A 13,454-nucleotide genomic window follows, 5' to 3' on the forward strand; every position below is an offset into this window, starting at 1 on the left:
CCAGAAAAATTCGTATGACAATATGGCATATCTATGTACGTGCATCGTAAGTCTGAACTTTGAACCGATCATCTCAGGATAGAGGTGGACAAGTCGTCTCAAAGTCAACAGAATTATCGGAAAGTCGTGAACATGCTTCGCCATTAAATGGGTATGGCATTGCGTGTTCTTTCATGTTTGCATTGGACATGTAATGTTGACATATTCATAGACAAAATTCCCTTTTGAATAAATAATATCCATTCTTTCCACTTCGTTTCGGGCGTGTAAAGATGTAAAGGTTGTCTTTATCCTCCAGCATAGTATGTATGTACATATGTGCATGTCGTTATGTACATCATAGAAGTGTAGCACGCGTACATATTAATATTTATATATTACTCGGAACATCTTAGGTGCATGTTTCTTGTACCTCACAAGATATCGACAAAAATCAGTTCAAAAGTTGCATGAAAATCGATCTATCTATATCGATATATGAATCAGATGTTGCAGAGACATTGGACCCTTTCGGGTCGTATTACTGATAAAATCATGCTGATACTGGTACCAAACATCCATCAGACCCAGATTCAAGACCCTTTTGATCACAATCAAAGTTGAATTTCAAGTGAAGTCCCCTCTTTTTCGCGTCCATGCGTTTATTTATACATATGAATACATAGTCGCTCTGGTCTGCGAACTGCAACCAGACCTGATCGTAAATACATGTTGGTAAAGTAAACGATCCGAATCAACCCTGTAGGGATTTTGACAGCTTGGCTATTCAAATAAAAATAAAATTCAGACCAGTGTAGTCGCAAAACCTATTCATTCTCTACAAAGATTCACATTTGTTTTGTCAGATAGAGTTCCGACCATTTATAACCGAGCGTCTAAGCGATCTGCCAAACTTCAGTCCATTCTATTTCATACTCATCAATAATCAGTCTGATTTTAACTGCATGCATGAATTAATTAAACAGAATACAAATTAATCTGATTGAATTTCCATTAATTTTATGGTGTCTAATTTTTAAGTGGATGGTAAAATCTCGACACGGACTACTTGTGAATCAGTAATGAATTGATTCTGTTAATTTTTCTCCAAACAATAACATTATTCACAACAGAGGATCCCGTTGAAATCTTGGGAAGAGTTCTAAATATTTGAATAAAGACAAGGATTACACTAAACACGACTAAAACACATCGTTCACTATAAATAGATGTAGTAGACATGTAGTGATGTGTATGTAGATTCTGGTATCCAACTATTACACAAAGTCACCGGAATGGGTGGGATGAATCAAATGATGCCAATTCAATAGGAATGATAGATTCGCATCATTTATTTATATAGAAAAGTATATAAATGACATGAACACGAATTCATTTATTCACTCGGCCAAAGCTTGGCATTCATTGTGTCAAAAGGACATGATGTGCATGCATCCTCCAGCAGTAATATTTCCAGAACTAGCTATTTAACAAAACGAGCCATTCCCCGACCAACCGGCTTATCAGACCCAAGCGAGGAAATGATGAAGAGCATCATAAATTTGATCAAGTTGGATTGAAACTCGAGTCAAAATAAAAAGGGTTCCTGCCATTGTGCCCACTCGGACGAGGGAGAAGAAAAGAAAATAAAGCCACGCTTACAGAGAAAGAAAGGGTTGCTGCTTGCTGCCACCATCGTGAAGTGGCCACCTGTCCTCGTTAAAATAAATGCGTATGTACATATGCACACGGTATGTATCCCCACTTCTGTGGGGATGACCTTTGATAACCCTATGCTGACACGATCCTCTCAATATTATGCACACACACAGTCATCTTCAAATAAGTATGTACATAGTTCTGGAGATTGTCCAATATTATTTTACGAAAGTGATAGTTTTTCAAAAAACGCAAATGAAATGAAAACATTTGAGCATTCATGAAAATATGGAACATTTATCCTGAAGATTATAGTAAAAGCGTCGTCTGCCAGAAAGGCAAAGTGCCTTTGGGGGCCCTTCAATATATAAAACACGCTAAAAACCCTTTCCGTTGAACTCGGGTGTGTGTAATCCCAAAGGAATCCAAATCCTTTTTAGTGCACAATACAGATATAACTCGTTGCAGTGAATTTGTAGCATTTTCACGGGTTAATCTAGATTATTGGGACACACGCTCCCTTCGGTCTGTAATTTCGCTTTAGACCATTTTAACCGTAATGAATAAAAAAATACAAACTTTTATTGGTTTGATCGGTAGAATTTTATTAAACTAATGAAACGAATACGGAATTAATTTAAATTCATGCGTGTCCAACCATGAAAACAGATCCCGTCGCGGTGGAAGGTAATCCATAATGTACATACATTTGGCATTGGATAAGAGTTTATACATATTTAAAAGCCAAAGTAGTTCCTGTCATCGGACAAGGATTACATTTTCAAAGAGTGCTCAAAGGGTTGGTCCCATTCGAAATGGTTCTGGCCGTGTCATTTTTAATTGCCATTTTTTTGTGGACGTGAAATCATAAGCACCATATGTACATATATATGTACAATATATGCATTTTGGTTGTATTTCTGTAAACTGAAATGTCACATGTATTTTCAATTTCTAAACTAATATGATATTTACAATTAATTATCAACTTAACTTTGATGTACAACTCATAAAAACGGGACACCAAGAAATCCATTGCTAACATTAAAATTTGCACCGCAACTCCCAGATGGAGCAAACCCAGTCGCAAATCCTTGCTGGAAAGGAAATCCCAAGTTCATTGTTGGTGGTTGTGAGGACATTCCAACACCAGGCGAAACTTGTCCAAGTCCTACACAAGCGCTCAAAGCCGTTTGCAACTGCTGAACTTTGGCGAAATAAGCGTTCTGCATTTGCCTAAAGGATTCTCTTGCTCTCCCAAGTTCCGACTCCAGGTCTGAAATCTGCAACAATTAAAGATTTCTTTCTAAGAGTCGGAAATATACTTGTGAATTAATAAATGTCGTTCTTTCGAAATCTAAACTGTTGCATACAATAAGACTTTTTCTGCATGTAAATTACTGAAGGAAAAATTCATCACCATTATCCGAACAGAACGGTGGTACAAAGGATAAAGCACCTCTCTGTATGTAATGCCATTCATTCAAGTGGGAACAGATTGGCTTAGCCCATAAGTTGGAATTGCATTTGGCTGTTTACCAAAAGCTAAACGAACTATTTTACGGCTAGGTCATACTTGTGTCCTCGCTCGCATTTTATTTTTATTTCATTGAACTTGATTCCGAGGGGAGAGGATGAATGGATACTCTTCAAAGGGAGAAAGCCATTATTGTCGAAGCACTGGAAACACCTGCCTCTCATCAACAAAGGAAAAATACACTCTCCGTCAGTCTCCAGTTGACACTTTATACTTTTACTCAACAATAAAACTTGCTTTACTAAACTAACTAACATCCATTCAAACCAATCTATCTAAATATATACGCACATAGATATTACTTGCAAAGTTAAGCTCTATTCCACAGAAAATATGTAATTTTATCTGATCTCTAAACTGTAAAGTATGTCCACATTTTATGTTCAATTCAATTTTTTAGCTGCAAACGTTTTTTAGCTGGATATGTACATATGCAGCCAAAATTATTGACACGAAACACGCGACTACTTACATTTTCTGTTAATGCGTATTGTATGATGATGATATGGTGGTGAAAATTAACTGGTGAGTGGAAAAACGCATTAAATGTGAAACTAAATTACTACATGGAGCGAAGCAGTTTGATTTAGTTATGACTTTTATTATACTATTGAGACTGAAAAACATTACTATCATTACCTTTTTGCTCCGTTGAACATCCTGTTGCTGATAATCCTGTCGGATTTTTAATATTTCATTGCAAGTGGTATTTTTCATTTTAGTCATTTTCTGATCGCAGGATTCTTTCATTAGAGTGATTTGGGTGAATGCTTTCCTGAAATTTATAATTAAAAGATATTCTCGTAAACTTATCATCCTAGAATTCCCAGAATACCCTAGATTTAGTAAATTTGTATTTGTGCTGCACAAATTGTGCACTCCAAAGATTTAGGTTCGGATTCCATGAAAATATTTTTGAGTGATCAACAACCACCAATAATATGAAATTATCAGTATGAATACCTTGCAGCTGCCGCAGATTTGTTACTCTCTTCCGTTTTGGACACAATTTCTCTTTCCAACCTGGACACCTTTTTTTGCAACTCATTCACTTTGCTCACGGACTTAGCCTCGACATGGTCCTCACAATCGTGTTCTTTCACTTCTTTGCTAAGAATGCTAAGTTGGTGTTCTAAGCTTGAGATTTGCTGCTCCAGATCCCCGTTGGACTTTTCTTCATCTCGCAAACGAAGCAGTACGGCTTTCTCCGTCTCTTGCGTCTCACGTAATTGCAGTTCCAATTTGTATCTCAGCTCAGAATTTACGTCCAGCTCGTTCCTCTGCTTGGCGATGGTTTTACCTTGATCTTCTGAAATTTTTTGTAAGATCTGAAGATTGTCAGTCAGTCTCTTCAGTTCGTCCCTGTGGTTATAGTAGGATGATGAGTGCGATATATGTACATACCACGCTTGCATACACTGAATTGATAATTTTTTAGAAATAACCTTAGTTCTCTCTCTTTGTTTTCTACAACGGTCTTCTTTTCTTCGTGATTTTTGTTTAAATTTATTAACTCTTGTTGCAAAAGTTCCCGAGTTTTTACCAGTTCGTGAATAATTCCCTGATCATGCTTCCATTGTTCCTTCAGTTTGTCACGCTCTTGTTCCAAATGTCTAGTTTTCTCAATATTGTCCTGGTTTAACGACCAAAACCGCTCTCTAAAACTTTCTTGGTGAGATGCAGTGCGATTCAATTTTTCAACCTTCTCCTCCAATGATGCATTTTCCTGCTGAAGTTGACGGATATCTAGGACGTATTTCTTGGCTTGATTTTCCTGGACTAGTTTTTCATTTTGAAGTGACAGTATGAAAGATTTAGTCCTTGATACCAGATTGGTTGCGGCATCAATTTTTGTTGACAAGTTAATTCGCTCTTGTTTCAGTGTCAGATTTAACGACTTTAACCGTTGTTCTTTTTCTTTGAGCTGGATTGAGAAACTTTGCTCCTGCTTTTTCAATTTCAGGTTTGAAGACTTTAACCGTTCTTTTACCAGTTGAAACCTAAAGTTGATAGTGACAAAATAATTGGATTGGAGAGATGAATTATTAGAAGGGTATTATTAATTTTTATTATACACATCCATGCATATGCACACCTTTGAAAAATTTGTTGCAATTTTTGCTCAGTGTTTCCCTTCTGTTCATTCAATTGTGTGATTTTTTCTAACGAAGAATGCAATTCATTTCTCAATACGCCTTCTTGCATCGTAAAGTTTGTTTGAGTTCTTTCCAACCAAGAATAATAGGATTAGAAAGCGGTACTAAATTATGTATACAAATGACACATACATACATATATTTGCATACTTGTGAATTTCTGACTTGTGCTCGGAGTTACATGCTTTCAAAATTTCAACCTCATCATCCAACTCTCTATTATGCTTGATCAGCTTTTCTTGGTCAGATTTTAAAATTATAAGTTTGTTTTGATATTCGGCAACTTCATGGATTCGACCATCTTTTAAACGGTTTATTTCCCTTGTGAGTTCGTTGTTTTGAACCTAACAAGGTTAAAATGCATAACGTTATAATTTGCAACGTTGAAAAATTGACTAGGTTAATTAACCTGCATTCCAGCTATTCGATTCTCTTGTTCTACAATTTGCGAATGATAACCCTGTAACTGATTTTTCATTTCAAGCGTTCCTTCCAGCAAATTCCTTTTAACTTCTTTTTCCCGTCTTAAGTCATCCTCCACCTACACAAGCATATTGCATAGTAAATACTTCATGCTAAATGCTGATAATGCTGGATGGTTAATGGTTATATCATAACCTTTTGTAAACGGATCATGACAATCTTTGCTGATTCCTCAATATCACGACACCTTTTGCCCTCGTCCGAAAGGTCTTCATCCGGACCTGCAAAACTTGCCTTTGTGAGCTTCCGAGTCTCGACATTTTTATTGAGTGCCCCCTCCTTTATAGTTTTCTCCCGAACAGAGTCTCTGACGGGAATCTCAACTTCTTCTTGAGCAGGGTCGTGTAACCTGTCTTTGGACTTTTTGGTGCCGGAGACAAGCCAATCATCGTTAGTGGACATGAGAATATCACGAATTGTGGAAATCAGATTTATGTCAGACTCTAATCTCTCAATTCTTTGCTTAAATGCCATTGTGTAGAATGTTATTTTAATTTGACCGTTTCTCTTCTTATGACTTATAGTTTTGCAAGCATAACTTATAATTAGTTTCATAGGAACAAAGGAGAAAAGAACCAAGTGAAATTTTACGTATGCATACTAATAATATTTATATATATAATATAATATATATAATAATATTTATAATATTTTTATATATTATTAATATAGAAAAATAGGTAAGGATCAAGGATGAGGATGAATTGCCATACTGGTCAGATGATTTTTTTTAATGATGACACTATTCAAATGATTTATTTGATAATAAGAACGCTATCTGAAATTCGGCCCAACTCAGCAGCGTCTACTAAAATACTACTATTGTAGTTTTCCCTCTATTTAATACAAGGCTAATTCAAAGCTGCACTAATTATAATAGTACTGATTATACAATAATAATACAAATTAATAATGTTATTAAAAATTAATAGTTAAAATAATACATGGGGATAAGTAAGAACCACGAGCCCAGCTCTGGCCTCACCAGCACCATCTCACTCCTTCGCAACCAAATTTATTAGATCAAATTTCGACCGGTTCAGTAGTAGATTATCACAAAAAAATACAGGACGTATTATATTTATCTACATTATAAGCTGGAAATGTCTGTTGGTAACGGAAGTGAAAGTTATTTTCCGTGACGGAAGTGAAAGCAGGGAAAGTTAAATTTCAAATGGCGCGAATATTCAAAATAAATTAAATTCAAAAAAAACCTACAGTGCAGACTCCATATAGCCCGAGTCAGGGACATAGTCCCTGAATCAATAAGTCAGAGCCCACTTCTAATTTTTTTCCGACCGACATAATATCACCAACTTCCGTGTTGTGGATGGTTAAAAGTTTGTTAGATAGTTTCTACTATTTGGTACCAAATTTTTGAATTAGTTACAAATCATGTGACTTGACCACCATGACCAGTGGGCTTCTTTAACATCATGAAGTTCTAAGCTGTATGCATGTACTATCCAACAGTGGTTTTCACTTTTTCAGCCTCCATATCAAATTTCAGCTCAATATAACGATTTTGAAAAATCAGTATGGGTCACCCGATAGGGTCACTCTGGTTGCACTTTGCTCACTTTTAACTTCATATTCTTTAATTAGAAGCCATTAAGTATCATTGTGCCGGATTCCATCTTTTTAAAGCAATTTCTAAAAATCGGTATGGGTCACCCCATAGGGTCGCTCCTGATAATAATTTTACCAATATCATATCATATTCTTTCATTAAACCCCATAAGCAACCTCTCCACCAAATTTCAGTTCGATATGATGGTTTTTAAAAATCGGTATGGGTCACCCCATAGGGTCGCTCAAGATGAAAATTTTTCCAACTTGAAGTCATTTTTATCTAGTAGGAGCCATTAGCAACCTCTGTGCCAAATTTCAGCTTTCTACGACAATTTTGAAATTTTGGTGCATAAGACCCCACCTACTCCGATGACCCCCACCGGTCAATGACTGGACCGATTTTGCCCATCTTCGAACTCGTTTCCTAATTTTGTCCAATATGCATGTGGTAAAAATTTCAAGTCAATCGGTTCAGCCGTTTTGGCTCTATCGTGCCGGACAGACAGACGGACAGACAGACAGACGGACAGACAGACAGACGGACAGACAGACAGACGGACGGACATAACGGTTCCATAAGCCCTGACTCGGGCTAAAAATTAAATGCCAGAACCTGCGGTACTCTTTGTGGCTTATTTATGTGGGGGTAGTGGTTATCTGAGGGTGGGTGGTTATCTAGGGATGGTGGTTATCCGGGGGTGGGTGGTTGTCTGGGGTGGGTGGTTATCTGCGGGTGGTGGTTATCTGGGGGTGGGTGGTTGTCTGTGGGTGGGTGGTTATCTAGGGAAGGTGGTTATCTGGGGGTGGGTGGTTATCTGCGGGTGGTGGTTATCTGGGGGTGGGTGGTTGTCTGTGGGTGGGTGGTTATCTAGGGAAGGTGGTTATCTGGGGGTGGTGGTTATCTGGGGGTGGGTGGTTATCTGCGGGTGGTGGTTATCTGGGGGTGGGTGGTTGTCTGTGGGTGGGTGGTTATCTAGGGAAGGTGGTTATCTGGGGGTGGGTGGTTATCTGGGGGTGGGTGGTTGTCTGTGGGTGGTGGTTATCTGTGGTAGGTAATCTGATGGTGTTAGGGCCAAGGTGTCAAATTCCACTATCATTGGTGGTACAAGACTTCAGGTGGCCAGGCGGGTCGCCCTCAGCCGCGACGAGCCACAGGACTAAACCCCATGACGGATGAGCATTGGTGGTCTTGGTGGGCGAGTCGCCCTCAGCCACGACGAGCCACGGGACTAAACCCCATTACTGATGATTATTGGTGGTCTTGGTGGGCGAGTCGCCCTCAGCCACGACCAGCCACGGGACTAAACCCCATTACTGATGATTATTGGTGGTCTTGGTGGGCGAGTCGCCCTCAGCCGGGACGAGCCACCGGGATCAAATCCCATAACGTCTGAGCATTGGTGGTATAAGATTTCAGGTGACCAGACGGGCCGCCGGGCCAATGTCCAAAATCCAAGTTTTTGACATGGAATCGCAGCAAAATGGGCCTGATAATTCCCGATAAATAGAAGTTGACTAGCTAGGATCGTTAAAGCTTCAATTTTCATTATGGCGGGCAAGCTTACTAACATGAGGTTTTATTGCAAAATATGTCCAAAATTAATTTTAAATTAAATTACAGAACGTGTGGTACTCTCTGTGGTTATTTATCCGGGGGTGGTGGTTTTCTGGGGGTGGTGGTTATTTAGGCAAGTCGGTTATCTAGGGGTGGGGGTAGTTAAGTAGTGAGAGTACACGGCCCGGCCCTCCTCAGCCCAGCCCAATCTCATCTCATAGTTAATGAGTAGTACACGGCCCGGCTCGGGCCGGGGCGGCTCGACCCAGTCCAATCTCACCCACAGAATTATACTACTATATCTAGAAGACGTACTGGACGAGCGATAGTAGCCACCTTATGAGCGCCCGTCGTGGTCCTTAACCCAACTAAATAATACACTGGTGTATTGCACACCAGGGCCACGGGTTGTTGTCTCGAGCAATTTAATACACAGATGGGTATGTGCACCACCGTCGCTCCAGTTCAGACACTTCTCTCCAATCTAAACTAAAGACAGGCACCTTGATCTCACCTCATAGTTAATGAGTAGTACATGGCCGCGGCCCACTATCATATCGACGATATGACTATTCATAGCGACGATTGCCGATATGCTGCTTGCGCAACGGACAAATTTCTTTCACTTCCGTTGGCATCAAATAGTTTCAGTTAATAAATATCTACAAAAGATTTCGTTTGTGGAATTTTGAAAATAAAATCAACTCGCGCCCGGCGGGAGACGGGCTTATACGCTAGTTTAGTATATTTTAGTTTAGTCATAGTTCTTGCTATTAAATTATTGATTAATGAGCAATTGCTAAATTGGAGAACAGTGCTAAATTGTTACCTGACCATGTAATACTCTCCACGGAATATATTGATCAAGTTCGATTTCATTTTTACATCTGGAAAGAAGAGAAGATTTATTGGTATGAAAAAAAGTAACTTTTATTTATTGGTATAGATCCATCAAATCATTCCGCTACTGCTGCTTTGTCTACACTTTGGTTGTTAATTTCTTCAGGTTACCTTGATGTAGGTTTACCCTTATTTGGATGGAACTACTCCAATAAAAGTGAATTGCAAATAAACAAGACATTAGACGATGGCTGTCAAAGTGAACCCAATCTGCGCCACATATCTTCTGGATAATCCGAAAGAACTGTTAGAATGCTTCTCACAGGGATGGACTTACCCGAACCGCCCTATTTTGATTAACAAAAAGTACCCGTACAAACTGTTGTAAGTATTATAACTTATATTATAAGCATTCGTGCAAGTAGTCCACTGCATTTACATCAGTAATAATGAAAGACGCGTTCCTCTTTTTACCACCAGGTACGCTATCAGCCCTGACGATTTTGCACTCCAAATAAACGACAGAATTTCGTCTGCTATCCAGTACCAGGTTAAGGAAGCTTGTAAACGTCACAAACAAAACGTTAAAATGTATCGTGTCAAACCGATCGACATTGCTTTCTTGGTTGACATGCTTCCAGTGGTTGTTAGAGATCAGCATGGGTATTTTTATCACTATTTTTTATCTAATTTATAATACAACAAACTTGAGACTTGTTGCCCACGGTTTACATAGAAAATATCATCGAGCCGAAATCAACAGCATCAATACTGAAAAGAAGAATGTCTGTGTGCACTTTGTGGATTTGGGAGAAGATGGTTGGGTGGCGGCAACGACCGTGTATCCGCCCTCAACCGACCTTCTGCGTTACCCAAAGTTGGCTTTACTGTGTCGCTTGGCTCAAGTAGTGCCCTTTGGACGGATGAAGAAATGGAGAAAATATGATTACGCAAAGCTGTTCGATGCGAAGAAAAGTTCCTACTTCAGCATCTCCATTGTTGACCGAGGGGTGCACCAGGTGTACTTGGAATGTGACAAGCAAGATATTGGGTATAAAATGGTCATGAACCTTGGACTTGCTGATTATGTGCCACTAATCTGCGAGTATAATAATAATGATGGCTATGCGAATCGAGGTAGGCAGGAAGTTGGAGAATATTACATATAATAAGAAATACAATGTACTTTAGCATTAAATTAAACCGAATTACTTTATTCATGTCCAAAGCAGCAAAAAAGATGCTGGGGAAGTACCCACGATATGATTTCTGCGACTGGATTGGACAACAACTTGCTGCATTTGGGACTCTAGTTAGAAGGGTAGGCAAGAATGGCCATATCAAGATTCACCTTCAGCTGGATTCAAATATTATGCAAGTAGTAAACGACATGCTTGATCAATTGGAAAAATTCCCTGACGTACTACAACCATGAAAATATAGCTGATTTAGCTAATTTATTGGCAATTATTGAATTTGTTATTAAGAGTATTCTCGAAATTGTATTTTTTATGTATACAGTACCTGAAAAATTCGAGAGACTTTGCAAAGGAGGTAGGAGACGCTGTTCTGGTGCGCCATGGGGCTGATAAAACTAAATATCGGGCAACAATATTTCAGAAATCGGGATCTGAATATTTGGTGAAACTGGTGGACTATGGTGACTTTATAAATGTAAACGAAAACGATGTAAGTGTAGTTGTCTGTCTTGCAGTAATGTTCCATTAACAATAAATGAATATTTGTTGTCATCAATCATAACTTTTTACCTTTGTTAAATTGAATGGATGCTACAAGTATTGTTGGGATGTTGGTTTATATAGTTGCTGTTGATTCCCCGCATGTTGGTGAGCGTCCCAGAAGCAGCTACGCCGTGTTATTTGGCGGAATTACTTGCAATTAATCCGACTAAGCAGACCGATAAACTAGCAGATATGCTTAATGAATTGATAACAGAAAAAGATCTCTATTGTCGCATTGGATTTGTAGATTACATTGATAGACAAGATCCATGGGACGCTCGAAAGTAAGCAATATTAAATAAATAGAAATGGCTCTTGTTTTGACAGTTTTGATCGTGATATAAGCAGAAACACCCAAAGATAAGAACCTAATTGTATGTCCGGATTGTTCTTGCATCTTGCAGATGTATTGTTACCCTTGAGAGAGAAGAGGATGGAAAACCGTTCAGCGAAATTTTGCAAGTTCCCAAAGTGAACCTTTCTCAGTCATATACTCATCGATTTCCAAGAGTTAGTGAGAGTTTGGCAGCAATGCTACTTGGGTCAGATTCGGCCTATTTTCCTGGCGTAAGATATAAAGGATTCGTCTCTTGTGTGGTGGACCATGAATCTGTCTGGCTTCAGCTGGAAGGGGATGATATTCGTGCAGAAGAATTGACTGTGGAGCTAAACGATTTCTACTCCAAATGGAGTGATTGTTTGAAACTTGATTCAGATGCACTTGTACCGGGCATATACGTTGGAGCTCAACAAAATGATGAAGATGATACGAGGTTTTATCGGGCCCTAATAACAGAGATTTTTCCAGACATGAAGAAGTACAAAGTCATATTTTTGGACTATGGGAATAACGACGTCGTTCCTATCGGAATGATGAAACCGTTGCCCGCTTACTTTTGCAAGGATAAATGCTTCGCTATCCAAATAGCTTTACCGTTAGAATTTCTTCCGGAAGCGAATCCAGACACATTTTTAGAATGGATTGCATGCTTGAACAATGCTGAAGATCTTTCCGTGTACATTCAAGATGTGGATGGAATTAATTTTGGGTGGATTTTTTCAAAAGAAACCTCAATAGCTCATGACGTGGTCAGAAATAATACGCATCTTGTTAAATTGAAAATTCCCTGTGAGAAGCTTCCCTTTGAAGTTGAACCACAACTTTTGGAATTCTGATGTGGTAATACAACATCTCGTTTTAATTGAAAATTATTATGCATTAATAATTTATGCTATATTCCTGCTATTACTATTTCACATATTAATGCAATGCTCCTGAATTTTTACTTGTTTATTTTCCCTTTAACTGTATTTCAAAATCCCAGTACTTACAAAAATATTACATTACAATCTTATCTGCACGTGTTTTATGTTTTACAATAATTCATTTTACACAAATGTCCTGAAGCAACATATGGAAGTACATATTCAATTATGTAAGTAGACCACAATAAATACTCATCATATCAACTAATATCAAGAAGTGTCAACTACTGTCAACGGTTAATTTTCTCTATATTAGACCCATTCGTACGCATGCATACCTAGTATCTAGTTTCCTTGCATCCTGAAATCACAATGCATCTGGTAAAGCTTTACAGCATGCATTTCTGAGTGGAGGTTGTATTGTATGCTTCAAAATTGCTATCGAGTTGAATTATGGTCAGGCGGTCAGGGCTGAATGCGGAACGAGCAATAATAAATAAGCATCTCTGGCAACATTCATCATGAGCCTACTCGCATTAATATTTTACGAGCAGGAAAACGATAGGATAAAAAAACTGGTCAATTAAATCCACAACGAAACGAACCAGCCAGAAACAATTCAGTCCAACGAATAAGCCCAGCAGACAGAAGGCAGAAAGAGATCAGAAAGAGATTGGTTTTGTTTGGCCGAAATTTGCAGGGAAGCTCTTTATCAACTCAATAAT

General features: G+C 38.6%; 2 protein-coding genes across 4 annotated transcripts; one reads left to right on the plus strand and one right to left on the minus strand.

Annotated features, from left to right (window-relative positions):
- Positions 1-2,245: 2,245 nt before the first annotated feature.
- On the minus strand, positions 2,246-6,496 carry LOC110843867 (golgin subfamily A member 6-like protein 1). The gene is made up of 8 exons (XM_035846989.1): positions 5,950-6,496; positions 5,741-5,872; positions 5,482-5,675; positions 5,271-5,399; positions 4,621-5,175; positions 4,139-4,537; positions 3,815-3,950; positions 2,246-2,921 (listed from the first exon to the last, which is right to left on the minus strand). The coding sequence occupies exons 1-8, from the start codon at positions 6,367-6,369 to the stop codon at positions 2,646-2,648; spliced, it is 2,241 nt and encodes a 746-aa protein (XP_035702882.1). The 5' UTR covers positions 6,370-6,496; the 3' UTR covers positions 2,246-2,645.
- Positions 6,497-9,596: 3,100 nt separating this feature from the next.
- On the plus strand, positions 9,597-12,999 carry LOC110863631. 3 transcript variants are annotated; one of them, XM_022112981.2, is made up of 8 exons: positions 9,597-9,852; positions 9,948-10,165; positions 10,262-10,444; positions 10,518-10,918; positions 11,011-11,201; positions 11,303-11,470; positions 11,605-11,807; positions 11,928-12,999. In XM_022112981.2, the coding sequence occupies exons 2-8, from the start codon at positions 10,029-10,031 to the stop codon at positions 12,697-12,699; spliced, it is 2,055 nt and encodes a 684-aa protein (XP_021968673.1). In that variant the 5' UTR covers positions 9,597-9,852; positions 9,948-10,028; the 3' UTR covers positions 12,700-12,999. The 3 variants fall into 3 exon arrangements, with proteins under 3 accessions (XP_021968673.1, XP_021968675.1, XP_021968674.1); XM_022112983.2 differs by having other exon boundaries at positions 11,014-11,201; XM_022112982.2 differs by having other exon boundaries at positions 9,963-10,165.
- Positions 13,000-13,454: the final 455 nt, after the last annotated feature.

The sequence above is a fragment of the Folsomia candida genome, unplaced genomic scaffold (genome assembly GCF_002217175.1).
Source record: "Folsomia candida strain VU population unplaced genomic scaffold, ASM221717v1 Fcan01_Sc001, whole genome shotgun sequence".
NCBI classification, from domain to species: domain Eukaryota; kingdom Metazoa; phylum Arthropoda; class Collembola; order Entomobryomorpha; family Isotomidae; genus Folsomia; species Folsomia candida.

What these genes read in the sequence shown, in the direction of transcription:
- LOC110843867 (XM_035846989.1), bottom strand. Translation starts at nt 6,369, where the DNA reads ATGAAACTAATTATAAGTTATGCTTGCAAAACTATAAGTCATAAGAAG. An exon ending in TTGCAACAAATTTTTCAAAG is followed by an intron (nt 5,176 to 5,270) that starts GTGTGCATATGC and finishes TATCAACTTTAG; the next exon opens with GTTTCAACTGGTAAAAGAAC. An exon ending in AAATCTGCGGCAGCTGCAAG is followed by an intron (nt 3,951 to 4,138) that starts GTATTCATACTG and finishes TATAAATTTCAG; the next exon opens with GAAAGCATTCACCCAAATCA.
- LOC110863631 (XM_022112981.2), top strand. Translation starts at nt 10,029, where the DNA reads ATGGCTGTCAAAGTGAACCCAATCTGCGCCACATATCTTCTGGATAAT. An exon ending in AAGTACCCGTACAAACTGTT is followed by an intron (nt 10,166 to 10,261) that starts GTAAGTATTATA and finishes TTTTACCACCAG; the next exon opens with GTACGCTATCAGCCCTGACG. An exon ending in GTTGTTAGAGATCAGCATGG is followed by an intron (nt 10,445 to 10,517) that starts GTATTTTTATCA and finishes CGGTTTACATAG; the next exon opens with AAAATATCATCGAGCCGAAA.